Raw genomic sequence first — 27826 nt, 5'->3', positions numbered from 1 at the left:
TGGTGATGATAAAAATGATGTATCCAACGTTGTTACAGAATCTGTCACTGATGCGTTACTTCTGTTTGTTGATAGCCCGATAGATTCATGGGTTTTGGACTCAGGAGCGTCTTTCCACACCACTGCCCACAAAGAATTAATGGAGAATTATGTTGCTGGAAACTGTGGGAAAGTTTATCTCGCAGATGGTGAGCCACTAGATATTATTGGCATGGGGGACGTCAAATTGAAGATGGAAAATAGTTCTGTTTGGAAGATTAATAAGGTGAGACACATTTCAGGTTTAATGCGCAATTTGATCTTTGTTACACAACTTGATGAAGAATGTCACAATTTCAGTTGTGGAAATGGTGCGTGGAAGGTGACTAAAGGAGCAATAATTGTTGCTCGAGGTCACAAAACTGAAACGTCATACACGACTTCAACTTGTAAAGAATCAGTTGCTGCTGTAGTTGATGAGTTGAAGAATAGTGAGCTGTGGCATTGCAGGTTGGGCCATATGAGCGAAAAGGGATGGAAATTCTTTTGAAGAATGGGCAGATTCCAGAACTGAAGTCTGTTGAACATCAGTTATGTGAAACCTGCATTCTTGGAAAACAGAAACGAGTGAGTTTCTTAAAAACTAGGAAGGAGCTCAAGAAAGAAAGACTAGAGTTGGTACACACTAAAGTGTGGGGACCTGCATATGTTTCTTCTATTGGCGGATCATACTACTATGTGACTTTTATAGATGATTCAACAAGAAAAGTATGGGTTTATTTTATGAAGCACAAGTCTGAAGTATTTGTTATTTTCAAGAAGTGGAAGGCTTTGGTTGAAAATGAAACAAATCAGAAAGTTAAGTGCTTGAGATCCGACAACAGAGGTGAATATATCAATTCAGATTTCAAAGAGTATTGTGCTGTGAATGGGATCAGTATGGTGAAGACTGTTCCCCGAACGCCTCAAGAGAATGGAGTAGTTGAACGAATGAATCGAACATTGAACGAGCGTGCTAGAAGCATGAGATTGCATGCAGGGCTGCCTAAAACCTTATGGGCAAAATCTATAAATATTGCTGCCTATTTGATAAACAGGAGACCGTCTGTTCCTCTTGAATTCAGAATTCCTGAAGAAGCCTAGAGCAATAAAAAGGTAAACCTTTCTTATTTGAAAGTGTTTGGTTGTTTATAATATGTTCATATTAATGAATGTGATAGGAGAAAGCTTGATCCAAAGTCTAATAAATGTTTTTTCATTGGTTATGGTGATATCAAGTTTGGTTATCGTTTCTGTGATAATCAAAATCGGAAGATCATTCGTAGCAGAAATGTTATCTTCAATGAACAGGTTCTCTACAAAGATTGTGTTGGGAAGACATCAGATGGTGATTCCAAGTTGAAAGAGACTAGTATAATCGATTTAAGAGATTTTTCAGCTGAATATATACCGAATGTCGAAGAAGAACAATGTGTTGTTGAAGATGAAATCGTTGAGAACGTGGCTCCAGAGGTAAATCAGCAAACACCGGTTATACAGTTGAGAAGATCGTCAAGAAATCGAAAACCAGTTGAGAGGTGGTCTCCATCTCTGAACTATATCTTGTTGACAGATAGAGGTGAACCTGAATGCTATGAGGAAGCAATACAATCTGATGAATCGGTTAAGTGGGAGTCTACGATGAAAGATGAGATGGACTCTTTGATGTTGAATCAGACTTGGGAGCTCACTAAGCTACTAAAGGGAAAGAAAGTACTTCACAACAAATGGATCTTCAAGATTAAAGAAGAACATGATAAAACCATGAGGTACAAGGCAAGGTTGGTTGTGAAAGGATTTCAACAGAAAGAAGGTATTGACTACAATGAAATCTTCTCTCCAGTAGTTAAATTAATGACAATTAGAACTATTTTGAGTTTGGTTGTGAAAGAAGACCTTCATCTTCAACAAATGGATGTTAAAACTGCTTTTTTTCATGGTGATTTAGATGAAGAGATTTATATGCGACAACCAGAAGGATTTGAAATCAAAGGAAAAGATGAGCTTGTGTGTAAGTTTCAGAAGAGTCTGTATGGTTTGAAACAGGCTCCAAGACAATGGTACAAGAAGTTCGATAGCTTCATGAAAAGTAACAATTTTTTAAGGTGTGAAGCTGATCATTGTTGTTATATCAAGAGATTTGATAAATCGTACATTATTCTTCTCCTCTATATTGATGATATGTTGATTGCTGGAGCAAGCTTGTATGAGATTAACAAGCTCAAGAAAGAGTTGTCTGAAAAGTTTGCAATGAAGGATTTGGGTGCTGCTAAACAAATCCTTGGGATTAGAATTTTTCAAGGATGAATAAGTTCTCAAGCTTTCACAAGAAGAATATGTGAATAAAGTTCTTATCATGTTTAACTTGTATGATGCAAAACCAGTTACTACCCCCTTAGCTAGTCACTTCAGACTATCTAAAGATCAGTCGCCTTCAACAGAGGAGGAGAAAAATTACATGGCCACTGTTCCGTATGCCTCTGTCATTGGTTGTATTATGTATGCGATGGTTTGCACAAGACCAGACATAGCACATTCAGTGGGAGTTGTTAGCAGGTTCATGAGCAACCCGGGTAGACAACATTGGGAAGCAGTAAAGTGGATACTACGATACTTAAAAGAAGTACGAGTCTCGCTTTGTGTTTTCGAAAGTCTAATATGGGTTTGGAAGGATATGTTGATGCTGACAATAGTGGTGATGTTGATAGTAGGAAGAGCACAACATGGTACATTTATACTCTGGGAGGTACTGCAATCAGTTGGGTTTTAAAATTACAGAAGATTGTTGCTCTTTCTAGTTGTGAGGTAGAGTATGTTGCTGTGACAGAGGCTGCTAAGGAGATGATGGGGTTACAACCCTTTTTTCGAGAATTGGGTCAAGACTACGAGGGAAGTGTGTTGCGATGCGACAGTCAGAGTGTCATTCATTTGGCAAAGAATCCTGTTTATCATGGCAGGACGAAGCATATACAGGTTCGTTATCATTTCATCCGGTCAGCTTTAGAAGATGGAGTATTAGCTCTTGAGAAGATTCCCGAGAGTGGGAATCCAGCTGATATATTGACGAAAGCTGTGACAAATGAGAAACTGAAGTTGTGTGCAACTTCAGTTGGTCTTCTTCGTTAAGACACCGAATGGAAAGCCACTACCGATCGAGAGATGATGAAGTTAGTCTCCAAGTGGGAGATTGTTGAGTTATGGAGCCTACACTTATAATAAACTCTACATTGTTAATTAGAGTTTATTGGGTTTTCTTTTTTTTGGTTTTGGGCTTGGGCCTGACCAAAGTTATTTAGGTTTATTACCTGAATGTTTACCCTATAAATAGTGATTATTAAGAGTTTACATGGGGAAGACAGAATTCTAGAGAGATAAAGTGTGAGGCAAAAACTATGTATTCCTTTTTCTTCTTCATAGTGAAATCTGGGGGTGGCTGAAGTGGGTGTAGCTCAATTTGAGTGAACCACTATAAATCTGTATGTTCTTGTGTTCTTCTTTCTTGTGTTTTTTACAGATTGTTTCAAGCTGGTCGGATTTGGGAGATACAAATCCTAACACATTCTCCTCTGCTTCAACTTGGTGAGCTCTCTCATACTGGTTGGTGATAAGATCTTGGTATTTTCTTCGTCTTGTCATGACATTGAGCTGGAAGGCATCGTGCCACTGACCGAGGTACTTTGCGTGGAGTCTTCGGGTTATAGGTCTGTCTGTTGCAATAGCAGGTTCGACATGGCTGTATCCAAACTATTTGAATAGTTCATGGGTATAGTAGTAGGTGATCCATTTTAAACCCAGGAGGAGGACAAGCGCCTTGTCGTTCATCATGAAGGTCATCTTCTTGATGGGGTACCAGGGAAGGATGTCCTAGGTTTCATTATCATCCAGTATCGGGATTTCATGGAGAGCTTCCCTCATCCTTTGGTATTGAACAAAGGGAGATAGAGTATTTCTGGATAAGACTGGCGGTAGACGCTTGAGCTTGTCAAGCAGCCATATGTATAGGATCAAGGGAGAGCCCCTCTTACTCATGGTGGGAGATCGATATGAGCTATTCAGACCCATGAGTGTTTCTGCCAGTATAATGCCAGAAGGATCTTTGTTTCCTTTCCATAACTGATGTGCCACCTCGATGATCCTTGAGGAAGGATCGTCGTTCGCTGGCCTGATGAAGTAGTGAGCAAGTAGGATAGACATCGTGATTATGGATGATCCTGTTTTTATCGGGACTTCTCCGTCCTTGATCTCTAGTTCAGCCCAAGACGGAAAGTTGATGCTCATGCTAGAGATGATGGCATCAGAGGTTTCTTCAGAGTAGTCGTACTCTTTTTGTAGAAGTCTTCCGATAGACATCGAGTTTAGGAATGGCTTTAGATGTATGACATTCTTGTTATCTATCATTAGAATAGCCCAGAATTCTTCAATGGTGGGGCACATGATCTTGCTACCGAGTACGTAGGTTCTTTGATCAGGATTCCACATTTGTTGTATTTCCATCATGAAGTTGGGGTTGACTTCGTACTTCAGAAACTTCAGGATAGGATTGAGACCGTAGTCTTCGAAGTACCACCGATTTTCACGAAAGTGCTTCGCCCAAGGGAGCAACTCGGCATCCGTCAACATGGACATCGTGGTTGACTGTGACAATAGGAGAGAGAAGGTATTGCAAATATAACAACAAAAACAAATGCGTATGCAAACAACATGACATATAGATAAACATCCCGTAAGGTTTTATACATATTTGCTTTCAAAAGAAAAAACTTTCGATGTTACATTTCAAAATTTCAGAGTTCTTTAGGGTTTGCCTAGTTGACTATACTAGGCTTCTAAGTTTTTGGTCGTCTTGTGCAAAAAGGGTGAAACTTGGGGCTCCTCTTCAGGGGGAGCGAGTTCGACTACAGCGAGTGGAGGTAAAAGAACCTTCACTTTATGCTTCTGTTTGTTGGAGGTGGAATTCGTCCATGATCTGGTCGATGTAGTCCTTGCGATCATTAGGGATTCCCATTTTGACGCAATCATTCCAAAGATCCAGATAGTCGGAAAAGTCATAGTTGGATTGGCCTATCTATGGTTACCACGTAGTCAAGGCAAGGGGGCATGCAGTCGCGTCCGAACTGTTTAAACAGTTCACTGGTGTAGTATGCAGTAATATACTCGTGGCCCATGAGTATGATGATGGGTTGGTCGCTCATCAGATGGACCATCTTCTTAATACCATACCATGGAATGTTATAAATATCAATTTATAAATAGCCAGAAATTTGTCTATTTTATTCATTTTAAAATAAGAAAGGTCCCCAGCAGAGTCGCCAAGAAAGTTGTAACACCGTTTTATCCCCCCCCGGTCTATTTCCCGTTCCATAGTTTATCACGTGTTTGTGAGACACGTGGCAATATGGAAGGACTACCGCGAGGCAGCTCGAGGTTTAATGATTTCAACCTTGGTTTGCGTACCAGGCATCTTTTAAAATGAAACATTTAATTTTTAAAAGATTTTGAGAATACCTGGAGCAGTGATAAATTAATTATGTAAAATAATTAATCTTTTGTTCAAACATTAATAATCTAGGAGGCTGAATAACAAATTAACCTGGCCCGATTTAAATCAATTAAACATAATCAATTTAAATATTATTCATTTGAAAATCAGAGTCGCCAAGAGATTTTATGAAAATCAATAAAATGATACGTATACAAACGTATTTATACTAGAGTTTCTGAAAAAAATAGTTCGTTGTCTGTTTACGCTCAGGAAAGGGCTTTCGCGCTATGTCCTCTACGCCCGCCTAAGGACGGTTTTCAAAATCCTTCTAAAATAGACAAAGTCTGGCTTCTATAAATATAATTATAACATTCCTTATCTTTAATTAATAGTCCAGGGGTCCTAAATGAGGATAGACTTTAAATAATTGTACAAAATTATTTAAAGGAGGTGTGTACCTGTTGCGTTGGGGTTCAAATTTAACAAAACCTAAAAATATCAGAAAAAGATGTTAGAGAGTATAACCAAATAAGACCTAGCAAAGGAAAATTGCTTTGGGAAACATCCCAGAGAATCTTGAGAGTTACTTTATGACCTTGAAAATACCATTTTTAGAAAATGGGGGCTTGGTTCCAAAATAGTTTTGGATTTTTGAAAATTGGAACCAAACGGGCCTAAGGATTAAACCCTAGGTTCGAGTCCGATCTTGTCAATTTAGGCTTAGTAAGGTTGAAGAGGTTCAATTTTGAGTAAGGGTTCGGACTTAGGCCTAGGGCTATAACGGTCTTAGGTTAAGTGGGGGTTTGATACTAGGCCAGGGCTAGGGTTTGGCCTAGGCTAAGATGAGGCTAGGTTTAGTTGTCAGTCCTAGGTTAGGTTTCAAGGTCAATCCTATGTCAAGTGGCAAGGTTTGTCCTAGGTTAATTAGGTCTAGGCTAGTTTTGTTGGCCCTAAGCTAACTCTCTCGGTCGGGTGGCTCGGTCGTGGGCGATTTCCTCGGTCGCGCGGCTCGGTCCTGGCTTGTTTTTCTCGGTCCGAAGGCAAAATATCAGGGCCTGGTGTTCTTGTTTTGGTCCGAAACTTCAGAAGGCCATAACTTTTGATTGGGATGTCCAAATCACAATCCGTAAGTTGCAGTAGGTTCATATGATCATGAAGAACAAAAACCTTAACATAAATTACGATTTTGAAACTGATAAGAGAATCAATTTTAAAACACCATTTCTAGGTCATATTTTGGAATCTTTTAAATTATGTCATTTCAAGGCCTGATTTTTGTTCCATTAGCTTTGAAATGATGAATATAGTTAATCCATACCAAAACAAGAACATCATTACATCATTAAAATGGTTTTTGAAGATTGAATCAGAATTTAACTTTTTTTAAAAACCAAATTTGATCAAACATGATCAAAAGGGTGAAATAGTTACTTGGAGTTCATCCCTACATGTTAAGAATCATGTATAGCTACTAATTGAATCAACAAAACCAACTTAAAAGCAAGAATATGAAATTTCAAAAATTCAGATTTTTAACCTTTTTTTCCAAAATTTCAATTTGATCAAACATGATTACAGTTACTTATAAATTATCTAATCATGTATACAAACATGTAATACAACTAATTGAACCAACAAAATCAGATTAAAAGCAACAACTCAAAGTTTTGAAATTCAAATTTTCAAGTTTTTTTCTCAAATTTCAATTTTGATCAAAACTTGATTACAGTTGTTTGGAAATGATTCAAACATGTTTATAAACATGTATAGTAACAATCTGGACCAAAAAATCCAGATTTAAACCAAGAACACAACATTTCAAAAAAATCAAATTTTCAAACTGATTTTTGCAAAATTCTGTTCTAGGTTGATTTGATCGGTTTTCTTTCAACAAAAAGCTTACACATGATATATATAATGATTTTATACAAAGAAATCACATACTCAAGCATAAGAACAATACCAAAGTGATCAAACAAGAAAATTTGAATAATTTCAAATTTTTGAATTACAAATCGAAAATCAAGGCTTCTTGAATCATACCAACAGATGGAAAACGTTCATGGGCAGTGTTGGAGGTGATCTAGAAGCCTGGATCGAAGCTTGGATCACCGGAGAAAGTTCTGCAGAAAACTGTTCTTGGCCGGAAATTGCAAGTCTTCGATTGAGGCGATTTGAGGTGTAATTCTTGGTTATTGTTTGATGGATTGGTATTAGGAGGGTAGGGGAGTATTTATAGGGTGGAAAGGTTGGTTGTAGAAGGCCAATTCGACTTGATTTTGATCGCCGGCATTCTTATCCCTAAAATCTTATCCGGCAGCTGGCAGCCTTACCCCGGGGAAGATAAGGCTTCTAGATAAGGGGGAAACGTAGGCGCTGACGAGGGGATCACGTGGGCGAAAAAATCAAGGGATTTGATCGCCTGTAGCCGAAGTTAGAGCTTCTGGAAGGTTTGACGCTAGCGATGATCCCGAATCCGGTGACCCTGCATCTCAACGAAGAAGATGAACAAAACGACGTCGTTTTGAGTAACGGAACGCTGAGTTCCGTCTGGTTCCGTCAGCGGTCAGCCTGGTTGACTAACGGGGTTAGTCTATCCCGTTAGTTGATCCGGTGCGGGCGCGCGCGTGGTTCCGCCACAGCTAGATTTCTGGTGCGCTCTGGGCTGTCGGATGAGATTTGGGCGCTAATCTGATGGTCCAAGATCTTGCTGCAAAGTTTAAACATAAAATCAGCCACACGGGATTATGCAATTTTATATTTTATTTAAAAGGTTATTAAAATTCGAATTTAAATCCATTTTTTCGCCAAAAAATTCACAAAAAATATTTCTAGAATCATAATAACAATTATGATCATATTTTATTTTTTAGGAATTTTTGGTAATTTTGGGGTATTTTATTTAATTGGTTTAAGTCATGAATTAAACATAAATCATGAATAAATCCTAATTAAATATTTTTAACCCCTTCCTTGGTCTAATTTGGGAAAAATATATACAAATATTTTATCCTCAAATTATTTTTGGAATTTTGGAAAGTTTCCTTAATTAAGGTTTAATTATCACAATAATTAATCCTTAATTAGGTTTTAATTCCTTCTTTCAAGTTATTTAGAATATAAAAATTCAAAATATTATTTCAATATTATTAAACATAACAATATTATTTTGCAAATAGGGTAAGTCCAATTTTCATGCTTACAAAAACCTTGAATATTCTAAGTATAATAATTTCCTTAAGTGTTGTAACATAGACAAATTACTACCTTAACTTTATTAAGAATCAAAAATCAATTATTTTTTTTTAAAAAAACTCAATTGTTCTAAAAATAATCGTGTTTAAAATAAATCGTGTAATGAGCCCGTGAATGAATTCGAGAAATTTATATAGGCTCGAATTTATTAAAAACATAAACTATAAAATTGGGAGTGAAAAATGGGTGTCTACACAAATGGGCAGAAAATTTGGCACGACTTAAATAAGTCACTAATCTACAATATTGGTTCACATTCCTTAGTGTTAATTAGAAGGTTTCTGAGAGCCAAGCAATATGTTTTCAAAATTGAAAAATATTTAGATCATTATGTCAGTTTTTTAATGATTAATTGTGAATTGATTATAATTCCAAATTTCTAATTTGATTGATAGACAGTAGTTCATACCCCTGGTTTATACATAAAAAAAATTATTTAGATTCGAACTCTAGTGAAAATTTTTAATATTACAAAATCAATTAAAACACTAGAAAAAGGCTTAAAAATGCTCTTCAGGCTTTGTTTGATAACGAACTTTAGGTTTTGGGATTTCATGTACCATTTTAGCATTAACTTTTGTTAATAAGTACGCCTTATATTTATACTACTTTTCATTCTAATATTAACTTTTAGATAATTGATAGGTCTTACATAGATAATTTATTAATTTAAAATATAAATATCGGATTTTTATGAAATCATCACATATTTATAGTAGAGACATATACGAGGGATATAACTACGATGTCTTTTTCTAAGTGTAACCAACATCGAACCAATCAAAATCTATATTATCTGCATTTTCAAATGCAATGTCATTTCTTTTTCAATTTCTCATGGAGAAACGAGTGGTGTATCTTGAAAAGTCAAAGTTATCAAACTTTGGTCGAGCCCTATTGTTCCTCATCTCATTTTTATTACTAGACAACCTCCGAGAAGCGTCCAGTGTTTATAAATGTTTTACGAATTTTGAAAAGAAGATAAGCACATATAGACGACAATCGTGTTTAGGACGTTACAACTTTTTAGTGATTTTTATGGGACTAAATGATGCTTAGCTTGAAATAAATATTTGGTTGTTTATAAATTCTAATATATATATATATATATATAAATTAAGATACATATACATAATTGATTATATGATATCATTTAAAAATGAGGGGTAAGTAAATCAATCAAATCGTTCAAACCGTTTAATCGCTCAAACCAAACTATTTCAAACCGAGAATTGACCAAACCGAACTAATTATGGTTTTTTTATTAAACTGATCCCAATGATTCAATTTATCGGTTTAGCATTACTAAAAATACTTAAATCGACCAAATACTTAAATAAAATGGGAGCGATAATTGTATCTTAAACTAATAGTGATGAGTAATGTATTATAACTATTAGATTACAACACACATTTAAAATAAAATTATTGAGACAATAGTATGAACCTAAAAGTTTGTTAACATACTATCAAGAGTATTAATTATTACCATTAGTATACCAACTTAATCTCAAAATTGTTGACTAATTATTAGTGTTATGTTTAGTCCAAAAAATAATTACAAGTATAATGCAATTGTGAATTTGAAATCAAGATTTTTTTAGTTAGTTAATGTTATTATTCATATAAATACAATATATGTTTTATAAATTATGTTAGGGAATTTTACTAATAACATTATTCATATATATTATTTATGAATTGTGGTGTCGAACCTCAGTTCAAGACTATTAAAATCTCGAGATAACACTTAAAATTCTACGATTTTACAATTTTACATTATATTAATGAGTCTGATTTTAAGTAAATTCATAAATAGGTAAATTCTTACGATTTTAAATTTACGGTAATAAGATTTTACGATTTTATACGATTTTACGTTTAAAAAATAAATTTATATTTAAAAATTAAAAAATAAAGTTATTATTTATTCTTATAAATAAATTAATATAATTAATTTTGTAAGTATAATTTGTTTTATAGTGTTATTTATTTATTATTATTATTTAATTAATTTTATATTTAAATATATAAAATTTTAAAATTGACTAAGTATACTTAGTCATATATATAAATAATAATAATAATATATAACTATTATTTTTTTAAATTAAACTCTTACGATTTCAAATAAACTTTAGTTTTTACTAGTTTACAACTAGCCAACGATTTTACGTAAACTATCAATTTTGACCGCCTTGCCTCGGTCATAATATTGTTACTTGTTCATGTACATGTACATTACAATATTTATAAATTGTTATTGATATATTTTAAATCTATTTTAACAAATTCGACAATTAACCAAACCGATTAAATCGACCAAATTGTTCTTTTAACCGTTCAAAACGGATAATCAAAACGACATATCGACGGTTTGAAATTTAGTAAACCAATGTCAACGGTTTAGATATGCATTTCGGTCAATAAATTTACCAAACAAACCAAACCACTCACACCCATATTTAAAAACACACATCTTATTTGAAACCTAGAAATATATTACATGCATGACCTATGATATAACGAAAAGACACAACGAGTCATAACCTTTGCCTTTGCCTTTGCCTTTGTAAGATGAACTTGACCACAATCGACACAATGAGTTATGAGTTGATTGTCCTAAGAAATTCAGGATTGTAATTACTACACGTAAGAAGTCACGAAAAATATTTTCTTCTTCATTTTGACTCTCCTTCAGAAGGGTCTCGGAAGAACAGTGGATGAAATTCACAATTAAGATGTTCACTTTTTACATTGGTTGTTATAAAACTTCATATGTTGGGAGAATGACTGATCACTCCAATAATTATCCCAAGACCAAGTTAATCGTGTTGTCCGAGAAATCAAGCATCGTCGAAAGAATATATATGTGCTACATCTGTGCATTATAATTGAAAAGGACACCTCTCTTTGTGTTGTTATTTTCTTATAAAATTAGAAATTTTGTTTCCTTGCTTTTTAAAAATCGTGTTGTCCGAGAAATCAAGCATTGTACATTTGTTTTAGTCTTTAGAGAACAAATTCTTAAACACGAGTAAAACGTTTTAAATAAACATTAGTTTATTTTGAAAATGTTAATTTGTGATATTTTTATTTAATTTTTAATATTTAAAGATTCTAATATATAATAATAAATAAGTTAAAAAAGAAATAGAAAACATTTTAATAGTGTGATTAATTATTTGTGTAATATTGTTTGATTAGAAATTAAATAAAATGATTTTTAATTCTAGTTGAATTTTTTTTTTTATAGAAAAAATCAAGATACAAATTCTAAAGTGAATCAAATATAATAATATTTTTGTATGATCACTTTCTCATTTTTCACTCTAAAATAATATAAGAAATGAATTATACATAATATTAATAAACTAAATAGGCTGAAATTTGTTGAACATGATTTTAAAACTGTTCTTAAATCACTTGCTCGTCGGAATCGGCATCCATAATAAACCTCACCTCAGATGTTTTCCGACAGTCGGCGCTGACAGCTAGTACTCTGCCTCCCTCGTCTTACCAGAAAAATCCAGTCGGTAAATACTTGACCCGTTCGGATACAACACTCCGAAATGCCTCTCCGATCCCATACCCGTTTTCATGTTCTCGTTGTACAGGGCAAAAATTACTGCCTGAATGACTACACCCGGCTTCGCCGGCGTTCCAATGGCCGGTACCGCCGTGAATTTCTTTATTACATTCCGGTTATAAATTGCGGCATTGTTAATATTAGCTCCTCCTGTTTGGCCAATATCTCCTCCATTCGGCCAACCCGTTTCCGCTATAAAGATCCCAACATGCGGGTAGCCCATTCTTTTCATGGCAAAGTAGACCGCGTCTATCATTTGATCCAGCAGATTGGTGTAGGTTAACCCCGTACCCGGATCCTTAACCCTTATGTTATTGGCGGAGGATAACAGGGCGTAATCAAGCTTGATGTCGACCGGGTTGGATGCCCAAGCGAAATACGGGTATACATCCAAGAAGAGGGACGATTTCGTGTACTTGAGAAACTGAAGCATAGGTTTAATGATTTGAGTGGAGATGTCGGCACGGAAGGTTCCATTGGAAGGCGGGTAAGAAGCTTGAAGCACGTCCATGGCCAATGAGGTAGTGACTCTGACCTTACGGAGGAGGCCGAATTTCGCAAGCGATTTCTGAATCCGGTACATCGACGGGACGAGGCTGAGCTGGATGTTACGGTCGGGGATAGAAAGGATTTCGTTTCCGACGAGAACGTATCGGATCTTTGTTTTTGGGTAAAAGGGTAAGACTTGGGACCGTACCCATTCGTCTGCGATAGCTTGATTGGTGGAGATGCTCACAAGGAGCTGGTTCGGGACCATGACCGTAACCTCGATGTCGGATCCTCTCAGGGCGCCGAGAATGGCCGGGTTAGAATCATACAGTTTGACTTGCTTCACCTTCATGGCTTTCAAGAGCTCGACGGACTTTGACGGACTGGGAAGGTTGTCTCCCAATTGGCCGTAGCAGATGCCGACATTGCCGGCTCCGGCGGCGGCGTATGATACACCTGCTGGAAATTACAAGTTAATAAAGTAAGATTAGATTAGATTTAGATGTAGAAAGAAGCAGCTAAAGAGAATTAATAGAGATTTTGGACTTACTAGATACGGCGGCGGAAAGTATGAAACGGAGGAGGAGGAGTACGGTGGCCGAAAATCCCGTCATATTTGTAACTTGAAGCAGCTATTGTGAATTATGTCATCATGTACGTCTCTCCTCTCTCTCTAAATATATGAAGAAAATTACCATGTAAATATTATTTGACTTGACTTGACTTAGTTAATTTAGATGAATGGACTTGTTTGGCTTAAAGAAACGAGGGTTTGGAGTCAAAAGAAATTTCAAAATATTTGTTTCACACTCTATTTATGGAAAATACACATAATTTTCTTTTTCAATTATAAAATAATATTAAAATTCACTTAGTTAATTTAGATGCATGTAAATATTACAATTTTGTTTGACAAAAATTCAAATTATAATCACAATCCAATATGTTTTATCTTTATATTTTTAAAATTAAAAATAATAATAATATTATGTTATATTTCTTTCTTTAAAAAAAATACATAATCTTACCATAAATTTTGGTTGAATTCTAACATTTGACTAATTTGAAATACAATCCTCACCTTATACTAACAAAACTAATAATAAATTTTTTTTTGGTTTTTCAACTTTTTTTTTTGCAATATAGGAGATTATACATTTAAATTTAACCCTCTATTTAGGAGACCAACCAACCACAATACATTTTAAAAAAACAGATATTATTATAGTCACTTTATTTCTTTTTAAAATAAAATATAAAAAAATACTTAAAAAATGTTTGTTCTCTAATAGTTTAAATGATATCTCATTTTTTTTTTTAAATATTAAAAAAAAATTATTATAAATAAAGATCAATTAAATACTCAAACATTTTGGTCAAACATTTTAGTTAGGACATTTAGAATTAATTTCCTTATTTTGAGGTTTTGGAGGCTAAAATAAATGAAAGGAGGTATAGTGGTAAAACCATCTAAATTTATCATTTTTATTTTTTTATTTTTTTGTTTCGGTAAAAACCACTTTGACTTTCTACCTTTAACAAATTATGGCCATTTGGAATTTTGTTTTTGTTGTAATATTCTATTTTTAAAGATAACTAACTAATTATAATTATTTTTGTATCAGATGGAATATGTTAGATGGTTAATGAATATCACTAATTAACCAATTTGATAATTTATTTTTGTAATTAATTGGGAATTGATTTTTTTATTCATCTTATTTGTTCTCTTTTTATTTATTGATTAATTATTTAAAATATATTTGATAGGGAAGAAAGATTGTTTTTATCATTATATTAGAACACAAATTTTAATATATCAATATGGTTGAACTAGAAATTCGATTATATATCAATATATTTGTCATTTTTTCACCAAAATTGTAACTCTTTCAAATAGTATATATATCTCCTTAATTTTAAATATAACACAACTTAAATCCTTATACTCTTGAATTCTAAAAAATATAGATTTCCAAACAATAACACATAATTTTGCCTTTTATTGATTTTTTTTTTCAGAATCATAAATAATATAACCATTATTCTCAATTTACAAACAACAATCTTATAAATATATATTGGGATAGATTTTTAAATTATAATATTTTATATAATTTATTTATATATTTAAGTATAAAAAATAAAAATAAAATCCGACAATATTTGTCGCATCAATTAGCGTTAAACGAGAGAGGGTGATAGGATCGGCGGCACCAATAGAGACGGGGGTCTGGCTATTGATGACGACTTCGGATAAACAGTTTGATAAAATCCTGTTAGGGATTAATATCTCTTTCTATTCTTCGCAAATCCTTCGAACTCTTGAAACAGATTCAAGTGCGGAAATATTCGTCGGATTTAAAGCTTTGAATCAATGAAAGATGAATGACAGAAAGTAAAAAACACAAGAATTTGTTTATGGATGTTCAGAGCAAACTCTCCTACGTCACCCTTTCTTCCAACCACCGGAAGGATTCACTATAATTCTTTGAATCAAATAAAGTTCACTAATCTAGCTAACTCTCTGTTGAACAAAACAACTTTTGTTCAACTTACAACACTGAAGTTTTCTCACCGAAAAGACAGTATGTAATACAATGTATTCACAGCTAGATAATAAGTGAGATGTTTGATTTCATGAACTTTCTTGAATGAAAAAATGAATGAAGCAGCTCTCTCTGTGTTTCTTGTATTTTTCAGCTTGTGATTTGTTCCGTTGTCTTAGGCAGCAATTTATTCTTGAAAATCTTCAACGTGGCATACGTGGCGGTTATTCATTTGCTGAGCTCTACTGCCTGGAATACTCTGCTGTCAGGAAGAGCATTTGCCTTCAGATGCCTATCTGATCATCTTAGCCGTCCATTAGACGCCTCATCTTGGCCGTTCATCTGCTTAGCCGTTTTTCATCTGATCAGTCTATTAGACGCCCCCATCTAACAGTCTATTAGACACGAACTAACATTAGACCCCCACGTTTAACTTTCTCTTTCTAGACTAACACGTCTAACTCCTTGCATCTATTAGACTCTTTCATAAAATTGGTCTTACTCCGCGTTGACTGCAAATTAACAAAAATCTAATTATTAATTTTGCACCTGGTGAGAATCGAACCCAGGTCACCTATATGACATACAGGCATGCTTACCACTACACCACTTAAGATGTTGATATCTAAATATATATTTGTATATTTGATATGACTAACAATTATTGAACTTAGTTTTATCAAAAAAACTATTTCATCAATCATCAAATCAAATTATTAAGTTATTTTTAAATCAATTAAAATTTTCAACCCAACAATTTCTCCCTTTATGATTATTTAAACTAAATTATCAAAATCAATTTAAACATTAAAAATTTCAACCCAACAATTTCTCCCTTTTTGATTATTTAAATTAAATTATCAAAATTTGTTGAGTTCATTAAAAATTTCAACCCAACAATTTCCCCCTTTTTGATTATTTAAATTAAATTATCAAAACTAGTTGAGTTCATAATTTAAACATAATCTAGGCATTATCATAATCTAACAATCCTAAAAATATTTCTAAGGTAAGAAAACTTAGACTCGAGAAGTGGCTTTGAGAAGATGTCAGCCACTTCAGGGTGCTGATTGTCATATGCTATGTCCGAGCAGTCGGCTGTCCAGATGCCGCCTGGCTCTTCCAAGCTGCTTTCCTGTTTTACCTGCATTCAAAGACAATAACGAATCTGGTACCCATTTTTCTTTGGGTCCATGACTTATTAGTCCCTTGGGAATCCATACTTTGATTATTTTTATGGATTTCCCATGTTGCGTTGTGATCGGTGCGTATGATTTATTCTTAGCAGACGTCTTTCTACTAGCAGCTGAACTGTTAATCTTAGAGGATGATTTTTGTCTAAAGCTCCTTGACTTCCTGTCAAGTTCTAATATGCCAATCTTGCTGGCTGCTTCCATCTTAAGTTTCAGCTAACTAACAGTTGGCGGAACATAAGTAATCTCATCCTTTAAGGTTAACTCATCACATCTTGGATCAGTTCCATTCTCAGTTAAGCTCCCTTTGACAAAGTTTATAGACTTAAACTTGTCAGTTTCTGGGTTTAACTTTTCACAAGACTTGTCTGAGTCATTGCCATCAAATCCTAAACCGGATTTGCATCCAGCAGGCCTCAACATACTTATTTGTTGTCTGACTGCATCTCCAGACTTCGTCCACGAACCGGCCACATATGTCAAACGTTGGTTTTCAGAAAACAGAGTTAGAACATTTTCCTTGAGCTTCTCATTCTCAGATGAGAGCTCAGCCATTTTGTTTTCAAAAACTTCAGAATCATTGTTTTGAGATGAAGAAGAGCTGTCAAATTTGTTTTTTAAATTTAGTTCATCAAAAGAGTTTGACAGTTTCTTGTACTCAATGACCACGTAATTAAGTGCAGTAATTAACTCATCTCTTGAGAATTTTTTAGAGGAGAAATCAAATACCTCAGAGTCAACTTCTTCTTTTGCCATGAAGCAAGTGACCTCTTTATTATCACTGACGTTGGATGATGAATCATCTGAGTCGCTGTCGGCCCACTTGGCTTTGTTTTCAGCCGCCATGAGAGTCTTCAGCTCTTTCTTGTTCTTTTTCTCATCTTTCTTTTTCTCATTACGCTTCGGCTTGCTGTTTCCTTCCTTGAAGTGTCTCTTCTTCATGAATTTGCAGATTTTTTTCATGAAAAGAGCCATGGCATTGCTGCTAATCTGCATAGCAGCAGCCTTCACAGCGGTGACAGTAGATGGCTCCTCAACAGTCACAAATGCCTTTGTTATGATGGTGGATGTGGGGTGCTTCTCTTCATTTCTATAGTTCAACTCGAACTCATAGGCCTTTAGATCGGCCAGCAAGTCAAAGAGCTTCATCTTATTGAGGTCTTTAGACTCTCATCGTCATCGTTTTAATATCCCACTCTTTGGACAAAGCACGCATGAATTTGATCGCAACCTCTCTGTTGCTGTAAGTCTTGCCCAGAGTGGATAGAGAAGTGATAACCTTACTGAATTTCTCATCGAACTCAGTCATCGTCTCTCCAGGACGCATCTTGAAGTTATCGAACTGTTGAGTGGCAACCATGAGTCTGTTTTCTTTTGTTTGCTCGTTTCCCTCACACATTTTAGTTAGCTTCTCCAAAATATCTTTGGCAGTGGGACATGTAATGATCTTGAATGCCATGTTGTCATCCAATGTCTTGTAGAGGATGTCTTTTGCTATGTTATCAAGGTTGTTCATTCTTTTATCTTCACTGGTCCACTCAGATCTAGCATTCTCAATCTTTATCGGACCATCGGTGATGACAAACCACATATCATCATCTATGGCAGCTAGATGAGCGTGGATTCTCGCCTTCCACACAACATAGTTTTCCTTTGAGAACATAGGAACATTGTTGATGACAGGCATATACATGATTAAGATTCTTTAGAAGCTTGAGAATAGAAAACGAGGCTCTGATACCAATTGATAGGATCGACGACACCAATAGAGATGGGGTCTGGCTATTGATGACGACTTCGGATAAACAGTTTGATAAAATCCTGTTAGGGATTAATATCTCTTTCTATTATTCGCAAATCCTTCGAACTCTTGAAACAGATTCAAGTGCGGAAATATTCGTCGGATTTTAAGCTTTGAATCAATGAAAGATGAATGACAGAAAGTAAAGAACACAAGCATTTGTTTATGGATGTTCGGAGCAAACTCTCATACATCTCTCCTTCATTGCACGTTAAGGAGTTCCTCAAGCCTTGATCTTAGACAATGGGGGACACTTCCGAGGAGAAGTACTTAAAGTACTAGATGAATACAGGATTGAACACCACAAATCCTCACCTTATCGTCCTCAAACAAACGACGCAGTAGAGGCATCCAACAAGAACATCATCACTATCATCAAGAAGATGACTCAGACGTGCAAGGATTGACACGAGAAGCTTTCATACGCCTTATGGGGATACAGAACAACCATTCGAACGTCAATGACAGAAACGCCATTTGCATTAGTCTACGGAATGGATGCAGTGCAACCTATCGAAATCAAAGTGCTTACTTAAGAGTTTTACTCGAGACACAGGTAGTGGAAGAAGATTGGTGTAAGTCACGGTACAATCAGCTAGCCCTTATAAAAGAAAAGAGGTTAGACGCATTATGTCACACGCAAGCATACCAAAGAAGAATGACCAGAGCTTTCAACAAGAAGGTGAAACCTAGGAACATTCAAGAAGGTGATCTAGTTCTAAAGAAGAACTTACGGATACTTGACCCTAGAGTGAAATTCCAAACACCATGGGAAGGACCCTACCTCGTCAAGAAAGTCTTTTCAGGCGGCTCTACGAGATTGACCACCTTGGACGGCGAAGAACTCTCAGCACCCTTCAATGTTGACATGCTCAAAAGATACTTTGTCTAAAACATGTGTAACCAAATTCATTACACGTACACCAAAGTTCATAACGTCACAAGTTGTGAACTACGTCAGACTTGATCTCTCTCGAGAGTACGTAGGCAACCCATCTAGGGTGCGATCACCACTATCAATTATCGACAGAAATTGATAGACATTTCACACCACATGCATTCATTACACATACAACCAAAGTTCACAACTTCACAAGTTGTGAACTATGTCAAACCTGATCTCTCTCGCGAGAGTACGTAGGCAACCCATTTAGGGTGCGGTCACCACTATCAATTAATGACAAAAGTTGATAGACATTTTTCATTACATACACATTACATATAACCAAAGTTCATAACTCACAATTGGTGAACTATGTTAGACCTGATCTCTCTTGAGAGTACGTAGGCAGCCCATCTAGGGCGCGATCACCACTATCAATCATCGAAAAAAGTTGATAGACATTTCACATCACATCACATACATTCATTGCATATACATCAAAAGGGGAGTTAATCACACTCTGAGTTGACTTTTAAACCAAAAACTCCTAGTTAACACTAGGGGCATTTTTATTTTAATAAAAATAACCACAAGATTCTCACAGTGTCCCACTTGATAAAATATAATGCCCAAAGCTAAAGCATTTTTCTCTTCGACTTAGGATCTCAACGTTTTCACAAAAATTCAAACAAACATTTTTCACAAACAATTACATCGGAACTACGTTGGACCTGAATTCCCCTAGCTATGGGATACGTAGGCAGCTTGTATGAGCCCGGTCCTAAACATTTTCAAAAATCAAACCCATGTATCGACACTAGGAGAATTTTATGAAAATGAAATGATTAAAAAATCCCCACAGAGTTAGCTTAAATGAGTAAATAGAACGCCTAACCATGGCTAAAGAACTTTATTCAGCAACAGCTTAGGATCTTAAAAGACTTTCATCTTAAGTTAATTGTCACTCCAACAGATACTTAAGAAACCTCCCCAGCTTAAGTCAATTGCCACTCTAGTAGATATTTAAGAAAATTTCCCCAGCTTAAGTCAATTGCAACTCCAGAAGAAACTTAAGAAAATTCCTCAACGAAATGCAGAATCATGATCTATCTGTGATACAATTTCAGAACTACGTTCGGACCTGTTTTCTCCTTTTATACGTAGGCAACTTTTCACAAATTACGGTCCCAAATCCCCAACAAGACAAACCTTGAGTTGGAACAAAATACATCCCCACAAAGTTCAAGCCGAAAGAAACTTGGGATTACAAATCTATTCAAAATAATCAGACCCCTATATCGAAACTAGGGGAAATTATTTTGGAAGATAAAAACAAGTTAGACCCTTGAACCTTTCTAGTGCCAAGCGAACTGATGAGAGAGTGTGAGAAATAAGTAGGGATGAGGGAAAATACATTTCTCCCCAACGAATGTCTCTTGACGAACCAAAGTAACTTTTGGGACCCGAGTAAAGCACTTTGCAAATGGATCAACCTCGAGCATAGACGAAAGCTTAAACTGCTGATGTTTAAAAGGGAGTTCATAAAAAGAGAAATGCCCAAACACGGAACCATGTCATCAATAGAGGCGATGTCTTGTCTCAATTGGAGGTCAAGTGCAAAAGATCTAAGACCTCAACTAAAGTAAAATCAATCAAACAAAGACTGTGTTGGTTGAGATATGAAATATAATAATGTTGTTCATTTAGATTCTATCTAATTGCCAAGCAAAAACAAAGTGTTTGAATCTATCAGATATACCCCGGTCACAAAGAAAAGAGGCCGAAGAAAATATAACAATACTCATAGAGGTTGAGATATTGAAATCACCATTTGTTGTTCATCTAGACTCTTGTCTAAATTGCGAATGCAAGAACAAGAATGTACCGATTCTATTAAATATACCCTGAGTATAGAAAGAGACCAATGCCTTAGAATCTTAAGCACACTAACCTCCGAATTTGAGAAACGAGATTCAACCTCATGATGCATGGTTGAAAGATTAAGCATTTGAGCAAACAAATCCCTCGAATAACTCAGGGCGAAACGTATCGACGAAAGACAAGTTTCTAAAAGTGATAGCATGAACCTCGAAGAATATCGGTAACATGTGGTTTCCTCACGACACACTCTAAGGAAGAAAGTACGGAACCGATTCTTGAATGTATTTCAAAGATCGCTGAAAAGACGCGAATGCCTTGAAAATTAAGGAAGTCTAACTTCGAACTTAAATCACTAAGCAGAATTGTGATTAAAAAGTATTTCGCTAAACTGACCAACGATATTTAAATCAATAATAATCACTAAGCAGAATGGTGATTAAATAGTATTTCACTAAACTGACCAACGATACTCAAATCTATATAATCACTAAGCAGAATTGTGATTAAATAGTATTCGCTAAACTGACCAGCAATACTCAAATCTATATAATTACTAAGTAGAATTGTGATTAAAAAGTATTTCGCTAAACTGACCAACGATACTTAAATCTATATAATCACTAAGCAAAATTTTGATTAAATTGTATTCGCTAAACTAACCAGCGATACTCAAATCTATATAATCACTAAGTAGAATTGTGATTAAATAGTATTTCGCTAAACTGACCAGCGATACTCAAATCTATATAATCACTAAGCAGAATTGTGATTAAAAAGTATTTCGCTAAACTGACCAGCGATACTTAAATCTATATAATCACTAAGCAGAATTGTGATTAAATAGTATTCGCTAAACTGACATGCAATACTCAAATCTATATAATCACTAAACAGAATTGTGATTAAATAGTATTTTGCTAAACTGACCAGCAACACTTAAATTTATATAATTACTAAGCAGAATTATGATTAAATAATATTTCACTAAACTGACCAGTGACACTTAAATCTATATAATTCACTAAGAAGAATTATGATTAAATAGTATTTCGCTAAACTGACATGCGATACTTAAATATATCACTAAGCAGATTTATGATTAAATATTATTCGCTAAACTAACCCGCGATACTTAAATCTATAATAATCACTAAGTAGAATTGTGATTAAAAGTATTTCGCTAAACTGACCAGCGATACTTAAATCTATAATAATTACTAAGCAGAGTTGTGATTAAATAGTATTTCACTAAACTGATCAGCGATACTTAAATCTATAATAATCACTAAGCAGAGTTGTGATTATATTGTCTTTCGCTAAACTAACAAACGATACTCAAATTTATAATAATCACTAAACAGAGTTGTGATTAAAATGATTATTAAATTTCTCAATGAGAAGAGTAATAAAAATACAATCAACAAACTAAGTCAAGATGTGTACTCATGTACAATCCAAACACTAGGCGAGGTGTGTAGAAATATGGTCAAAACCACCAGGCTCAATCTACACGTTCGATAAACTAAGAGCGATGCATATTCTAAATAGAGGTGAATCGTCAAAGAGTGGATGGTAAACCGACTTTTGAAGAATGAAGAGTAAATTACACGGGTCTCCCGAGAGACTCGTCAGGTTTGTTATCTTTTCATTCAAAGAAGCCAAAAATAAACTATAAATTGGATATTTTCAAAACGCAGTTCCTATTTTCAAGCTTGGACATGCATTTTTCTAAACCGAGTGTTTTCCACAAATTTTGTCCAAGAGGAGCATTCTGTAGACACTAATTTTTCATCCCCAATTTTACATTTTATGCTTTTAATAAATCCCAGCCTATACAAATTTCTCGAATTCATTTACGGCTCATTGCACGATTTGTTTTAAAGAAGATTATTTTTAGAACAATTGAGTTTTTTTAAATAATTGATTTTGGATTCTTAATAAAGTTAAGGTAGTAATTTGTCTATGTTACAACACTTAGGGAAGTTATTATACTTAGAATATTTAAGGTTTTATTTAATTAATTACCTTGGTATTTATAAAAAAAAATAAAAAAAATAGAGAATTATGAAATATATATTAATGTTTTTATATAAAGTTCGTTAGTTATATTTTGTGTATTTTATTTTAATTAGATTTTGTTTTTTTAATTAATTAGTTTGTTATATTAGTTAGCATTTTATTTATTAATTAGAATTTTTCCTTAAAAATAGGAATAATTTAAATTAAAAATTACTTATTTGATTTTTTAACAAAAATATTTTTTGTAGGATGAAGGGGTGTGTTAAGGGAATAACACAATCATAATCGTGAGAAGCACCTAGGTCAAAGAAGAAAAAAAAGATGAAGGAAGAATTTGTGAAAAAAAATGGAAGAAGTTACAAAGAAAGAAAGATTCAACCGTGAGCATAAAGTCTTGGTCATTTTTTAATTAAAAATTAAAATGACCAAGTATTACATCATTTAATTATTAAAACTTAAATCTCATTGGATATCACTTACATTTAGGTCACATGTCAATTGGAGATTTGAATATCACTTGACATTTAGTGACATGTCAAAATTGAAGATTGCTCCATTTAAAATATTTTGACATATTTTAAAATAGAAAAATCTTTCCAACGTCAAGGGTGTTAAGTGGGCCTTTGGACCTTAGGGTTTCCCTTATGAATTCCCTATAAATACCCTCTTAACACCCCTAGAAAAAGTTTTCAAGAACGTAAATCTGTCTCATTTTGTATAGTTTATTTCTTTTTTAAATTAGATCTAAGGTTTTCTATTTATATAAATGTTTAATTATATTATAACAATGTTTTTGGAAAATTTCATGTTAATTGGGATCCATTTGTATCACCAAATAAGTGTTTATCTAGGTTTAGGTAAAAAACGGAAAAACAGCAAGTTATTCTTCATAGCGACGCTTGTACTTCAGCCTTCCATCACTTCTTCAAGGGTCCCGACGCTCTCCAGGCGACTCTTGCTCTGCTGCAGCTGCTGCTGAACCAGGATACTGACGCTTCGTAGGCGCTCTCTGCATTATTTAGTTTTTTTTTATATTATTTCATAGGTTTTTTTTTCTGCAATTTAGATTTAGCTTTATCTTTGTTGACTTTTTTTTTTATTTTTTTTAGTTAAAGTTGGTGGATTATTTGATCCTATGTTAGAATGATATTTTAAAATCAAATTTTTAACTAAATTAAACTTAGCCCTAACTTAGACTTAGGATTATTTTTCTTTAATGAGTTCTTTTGAACTACAAATTTTTATAAAACCCCCCAAAAAAAAGTTAGATCCTTTATATAATTCACTTCAATAAATTTCTTAAAAATCTTAGACTAATTAAAATTTTGATCAATAAATTGCTTAGTCTTGATTTTTTTATTTAGAATAATTTTATGTGTGAATTATTTTATTAGATTTTTGTGTCTTTATTTATTCATTTCATTTTATTTTATTTTATTTTATCATTTATCTCTCATGCAAACATTTTTTAATGTTTAAAATGGAAAATTCTAAAATGTAAAGCGTAAAAAATTTGAAAAAAAGGCCAAAATTAATTAGTAGAGACCTTAGGGCGTTGTGGGACATAACGTCTAAAAACCCTTTCCCACACGTAACCAAACGCCGAACTCACTTCTCTTAATTTCTTAATTTTTGAAATTAGGTGGTGAGTCTCTAGTCGTGGGGATTAATTAATATTGAAAAAAATTTAAAGTAGGCATATGACATACTTTTCATTAAAAAAACTCTCAATCTCTCCCAGATTCGACGCGAATGTAAGATATGAAGTTGTCTATAAAGCCTCATTTTTTTAACTTGAAATTTTCAAATATTAAAATTAATTCCCCTCACGTTTTCAAAATAATTTTTTAAAGAGCGTCCCAGAATTTTCAAACTAGTCGATCACAAAAATGTTTTTTTTTTTAAATCGATCACAAATATCAATAACTTTGTAGGTGTGTCAGTCTACATATTTTTTGTCCCTCAATACGAATGAGATTTTCAAGTATGATTGATCATCGATTATTAATATTATTATTGTTGTTTTTAAAGAGTTCAAATATATATATATATATGCACAATGTTGTTGGATTGTTATTGTCAATCTTGATCTTATGTCGGCGGTGACGTAATTGTGATTTTACTAAGAGTGATTGCCGATCTTGTCGAGGCAAATCAATTTGTTGGAGATCTAAACTGAAAAACATCATCTCCTATCTCCTATTCAGATATATGCAATTTAAGTGTATGTGTATATATCTTACTAAGTTATAGTAGTGAGTTGTCCATACCCCTGGTTTATTAAAAAATACAAATAAAATTTCTCTAGATTCGAACTCTAGTGAAAACTTTTAATATCACAAAATCAATTAAAACACTAGAAAAAGGCTTAAAGATGCTTTTCCGGCCTTGTTTGATAACTAACTTTAGGTTTGGGGATTTCATTTACCATTTTAGCATTAACTTTTGCTAATAAGTACGCCTTATATTTATACTACTTTTCATTATATCTATACCATGATGCCTAAGAACATAGTGTTACAAGACTACTTACATAATAGTATTATAAATATTAACTTTTAGAGGAATGATAGGTATTACGTAGATAATTTATTAATTTAAAATATAAATATCGAATTTTTCTGAAATGATCACATATTTATAGTAGAGACACACACGAGGGATATAACTACGATGTCTTTTTCTAAGTGTAACCAACATCGAACCAATCAAAATCTATATTATCTGCATTTTCAAACGCAATATGTTGGTGATAGATCTGATGCGTTCGGAGAAGATGATTTTTGTTCAAATCATAGTCCTGGTCGAATCAGTTCACCGTTCGGCCTTCTTCAATTTAAAGACGTAAGTTCACCTTAATAAGATCCACCACATCTATGTAAATTCGTTATCCTATTTTTCAGTTTTGCACGTATTTATAGAATTGTGTGAATATGCAACCTAATTTTGCACTCTTTTGTTTGATATGGTTTACCTTCTTCTCTTATGGTTGATGCAAAATTTTAATGCTTATGGTTTCGTGTCTCATCTCTCTTCTCATCACTTCAGTCGTCACCAAATTTATTGTTATTTATGCATCTTTAGATCATATTTCGCAAGGATATTTGGTGCTTTAAGGATAGTTGGAATCGGCGACAACATGGAATCTAGTATGTCAATTAATAACCGCATATCCAGAATCACCGCTCATCTTAATCATACAAATCTCCATGTATCTGTTTCGGTTTCTAATTATTCATTTCTCAATTGGAAGCTTATCCTGTTCAATTTATGCGTTTAGTTTTCAATTCCTAACTATTATCATCATGAGAATTTGATTTTGGTAATCCATACACAGATTGAGCCCTAAAAATCCAAAATATCTTTCTGAGTTTATTGTGTATATTTGTTCTCACTAAATTTGAAAAAAAAAGGATAGAAGTGAGTTCTACTTTGGGTCAAGTTTTCTGCAGGAAAAAATGTTCTGCTATTGTTGTTTTCAAATTGACGATTTTGGGTGCTACTAGAGTAATTAGCCAATCATTGTCATGGTTAATGAAGATAAATCCATTGGTTTATGTTATTCACCTCTATATTGTTATTAAATACATTGGTTTATTGTCACATTTATGGGTAATATTTCTATTTTACCTTCTTCTCTTCAAATGTTTCTATGCATTTTCAATTTGTATTACTGTCCACCTATTTTATGCTCTCGTCATTGACGCTAGAGACAAAAGCATTGCTAGTTGATAGTTGGAGGAGGAGGTGATACTCTTATCTTTTTCTGTTTTATATTAGAGATTTAGAGGATATAGAACTACTCAAAAGTATCATTGAATTGTAGTATTAAGTTTTGCTAAAACTTATATCCATAATTTACTGTTTAATTAAGCTTATCATAAATCATTTATTAGTTGCTTTTGATTTTCGTTTCTCGTTGTTTACATATAAAACAATGAAACGAGATATTTGTTGAATTGATATGTGTTAATATAGTAATTATTGTCCCATTTTTTATTCACATGTCTTATTTATGTAATGGATTCATATTTTCATTAAAGTTTGGTATGTGGGTTAACAAGTTTAAAGATATTTATTGTTTAAAGAAATATGATCTTCTGTTGTTTAAAATGCCTCCTTTACTAGTATGCTTTGCGGTTCTTTCCAATTATTGTTAAGATTTTTTCTTTTTTTTTCTACAGTTGGTTAATAACTTATGTATTTTTAGGTGAATCTATCTCATTTGTGAGGATAACAAGGAGATGCAAAGTTTGAAGGAAGAAGATGAATTGTTTAAGATAAGTCTAGTGAGAATTTGATCTATAAATTAGTAATAATTTTTTTCTAATTTTAATTTTATTACTATTTTTAATTTTGTTTAATTTCTTTGTTGATCTATAACTTTTCCAATTTAAATTATTGTGCTTGATTGGAGTTAACTATAAAAATAGTTCTTGTTGATTATAAGTTTGTTTTGTAGAGACTAAATCATTCTTATGTATTAGTTTAATTTGTAAAATCAAAACTATTTTGATTTATCATTTCTATAAATTAGTTTAGTTACTTGATTTATAACCATTTTCTTCTTTTTAGATTAAGCACATTAAACACATTTTTTCACCTCAAAAATTGTAATAACTTTTAATCTAAAATGTTTGACATCAGGATTCTCATAGAATGAATCA

General features: G+C 33.5%; 1 protein-coding gene across 1 annotated transcript; it reads right to left on the bottom strand.

Annotated features, from left to right (window-relative positions):
• Positions 1–12249: 12249 nt before the first annotated feature.
• LOC124922626 (probable glucan endo-1,3-beta-glucosidase A6) lies at positions 12250–13278 on the bottom strand. The gene has a single exon (XM_047463350.1). The coding sequence runs from the start codon at positions 13183–13185 to the stop codon at positions 12250–12252; it is 936 nt and encodes a 311-aa protein (XP_047319306.1). The 5' UTR covers positions 13186–13278.
• Between the last annotated feature and the right edge of the window lie 14548 nt (positions 13279–27826).

The sequence above is a fragment of the Impatiens glandulifera genome, chromosome 1 (genome assembly GCF_907164915.1).
Source record: "Impatiens glandulifera chromosome 1, dImpGla2.1, whole genome shotgun sequence".
NCBI lineage: Eukaryota > Viridiplantae > Streptophyta > Magnoliopsida > Ericales > Balsaminaceae > Impatiens > Impatiens glandulifera.
The sequence above is the reverse complement of the archived record's forward strand: the minus strand, read 5'-3'. Positions and strand labels throughout refer to the sequence as shown.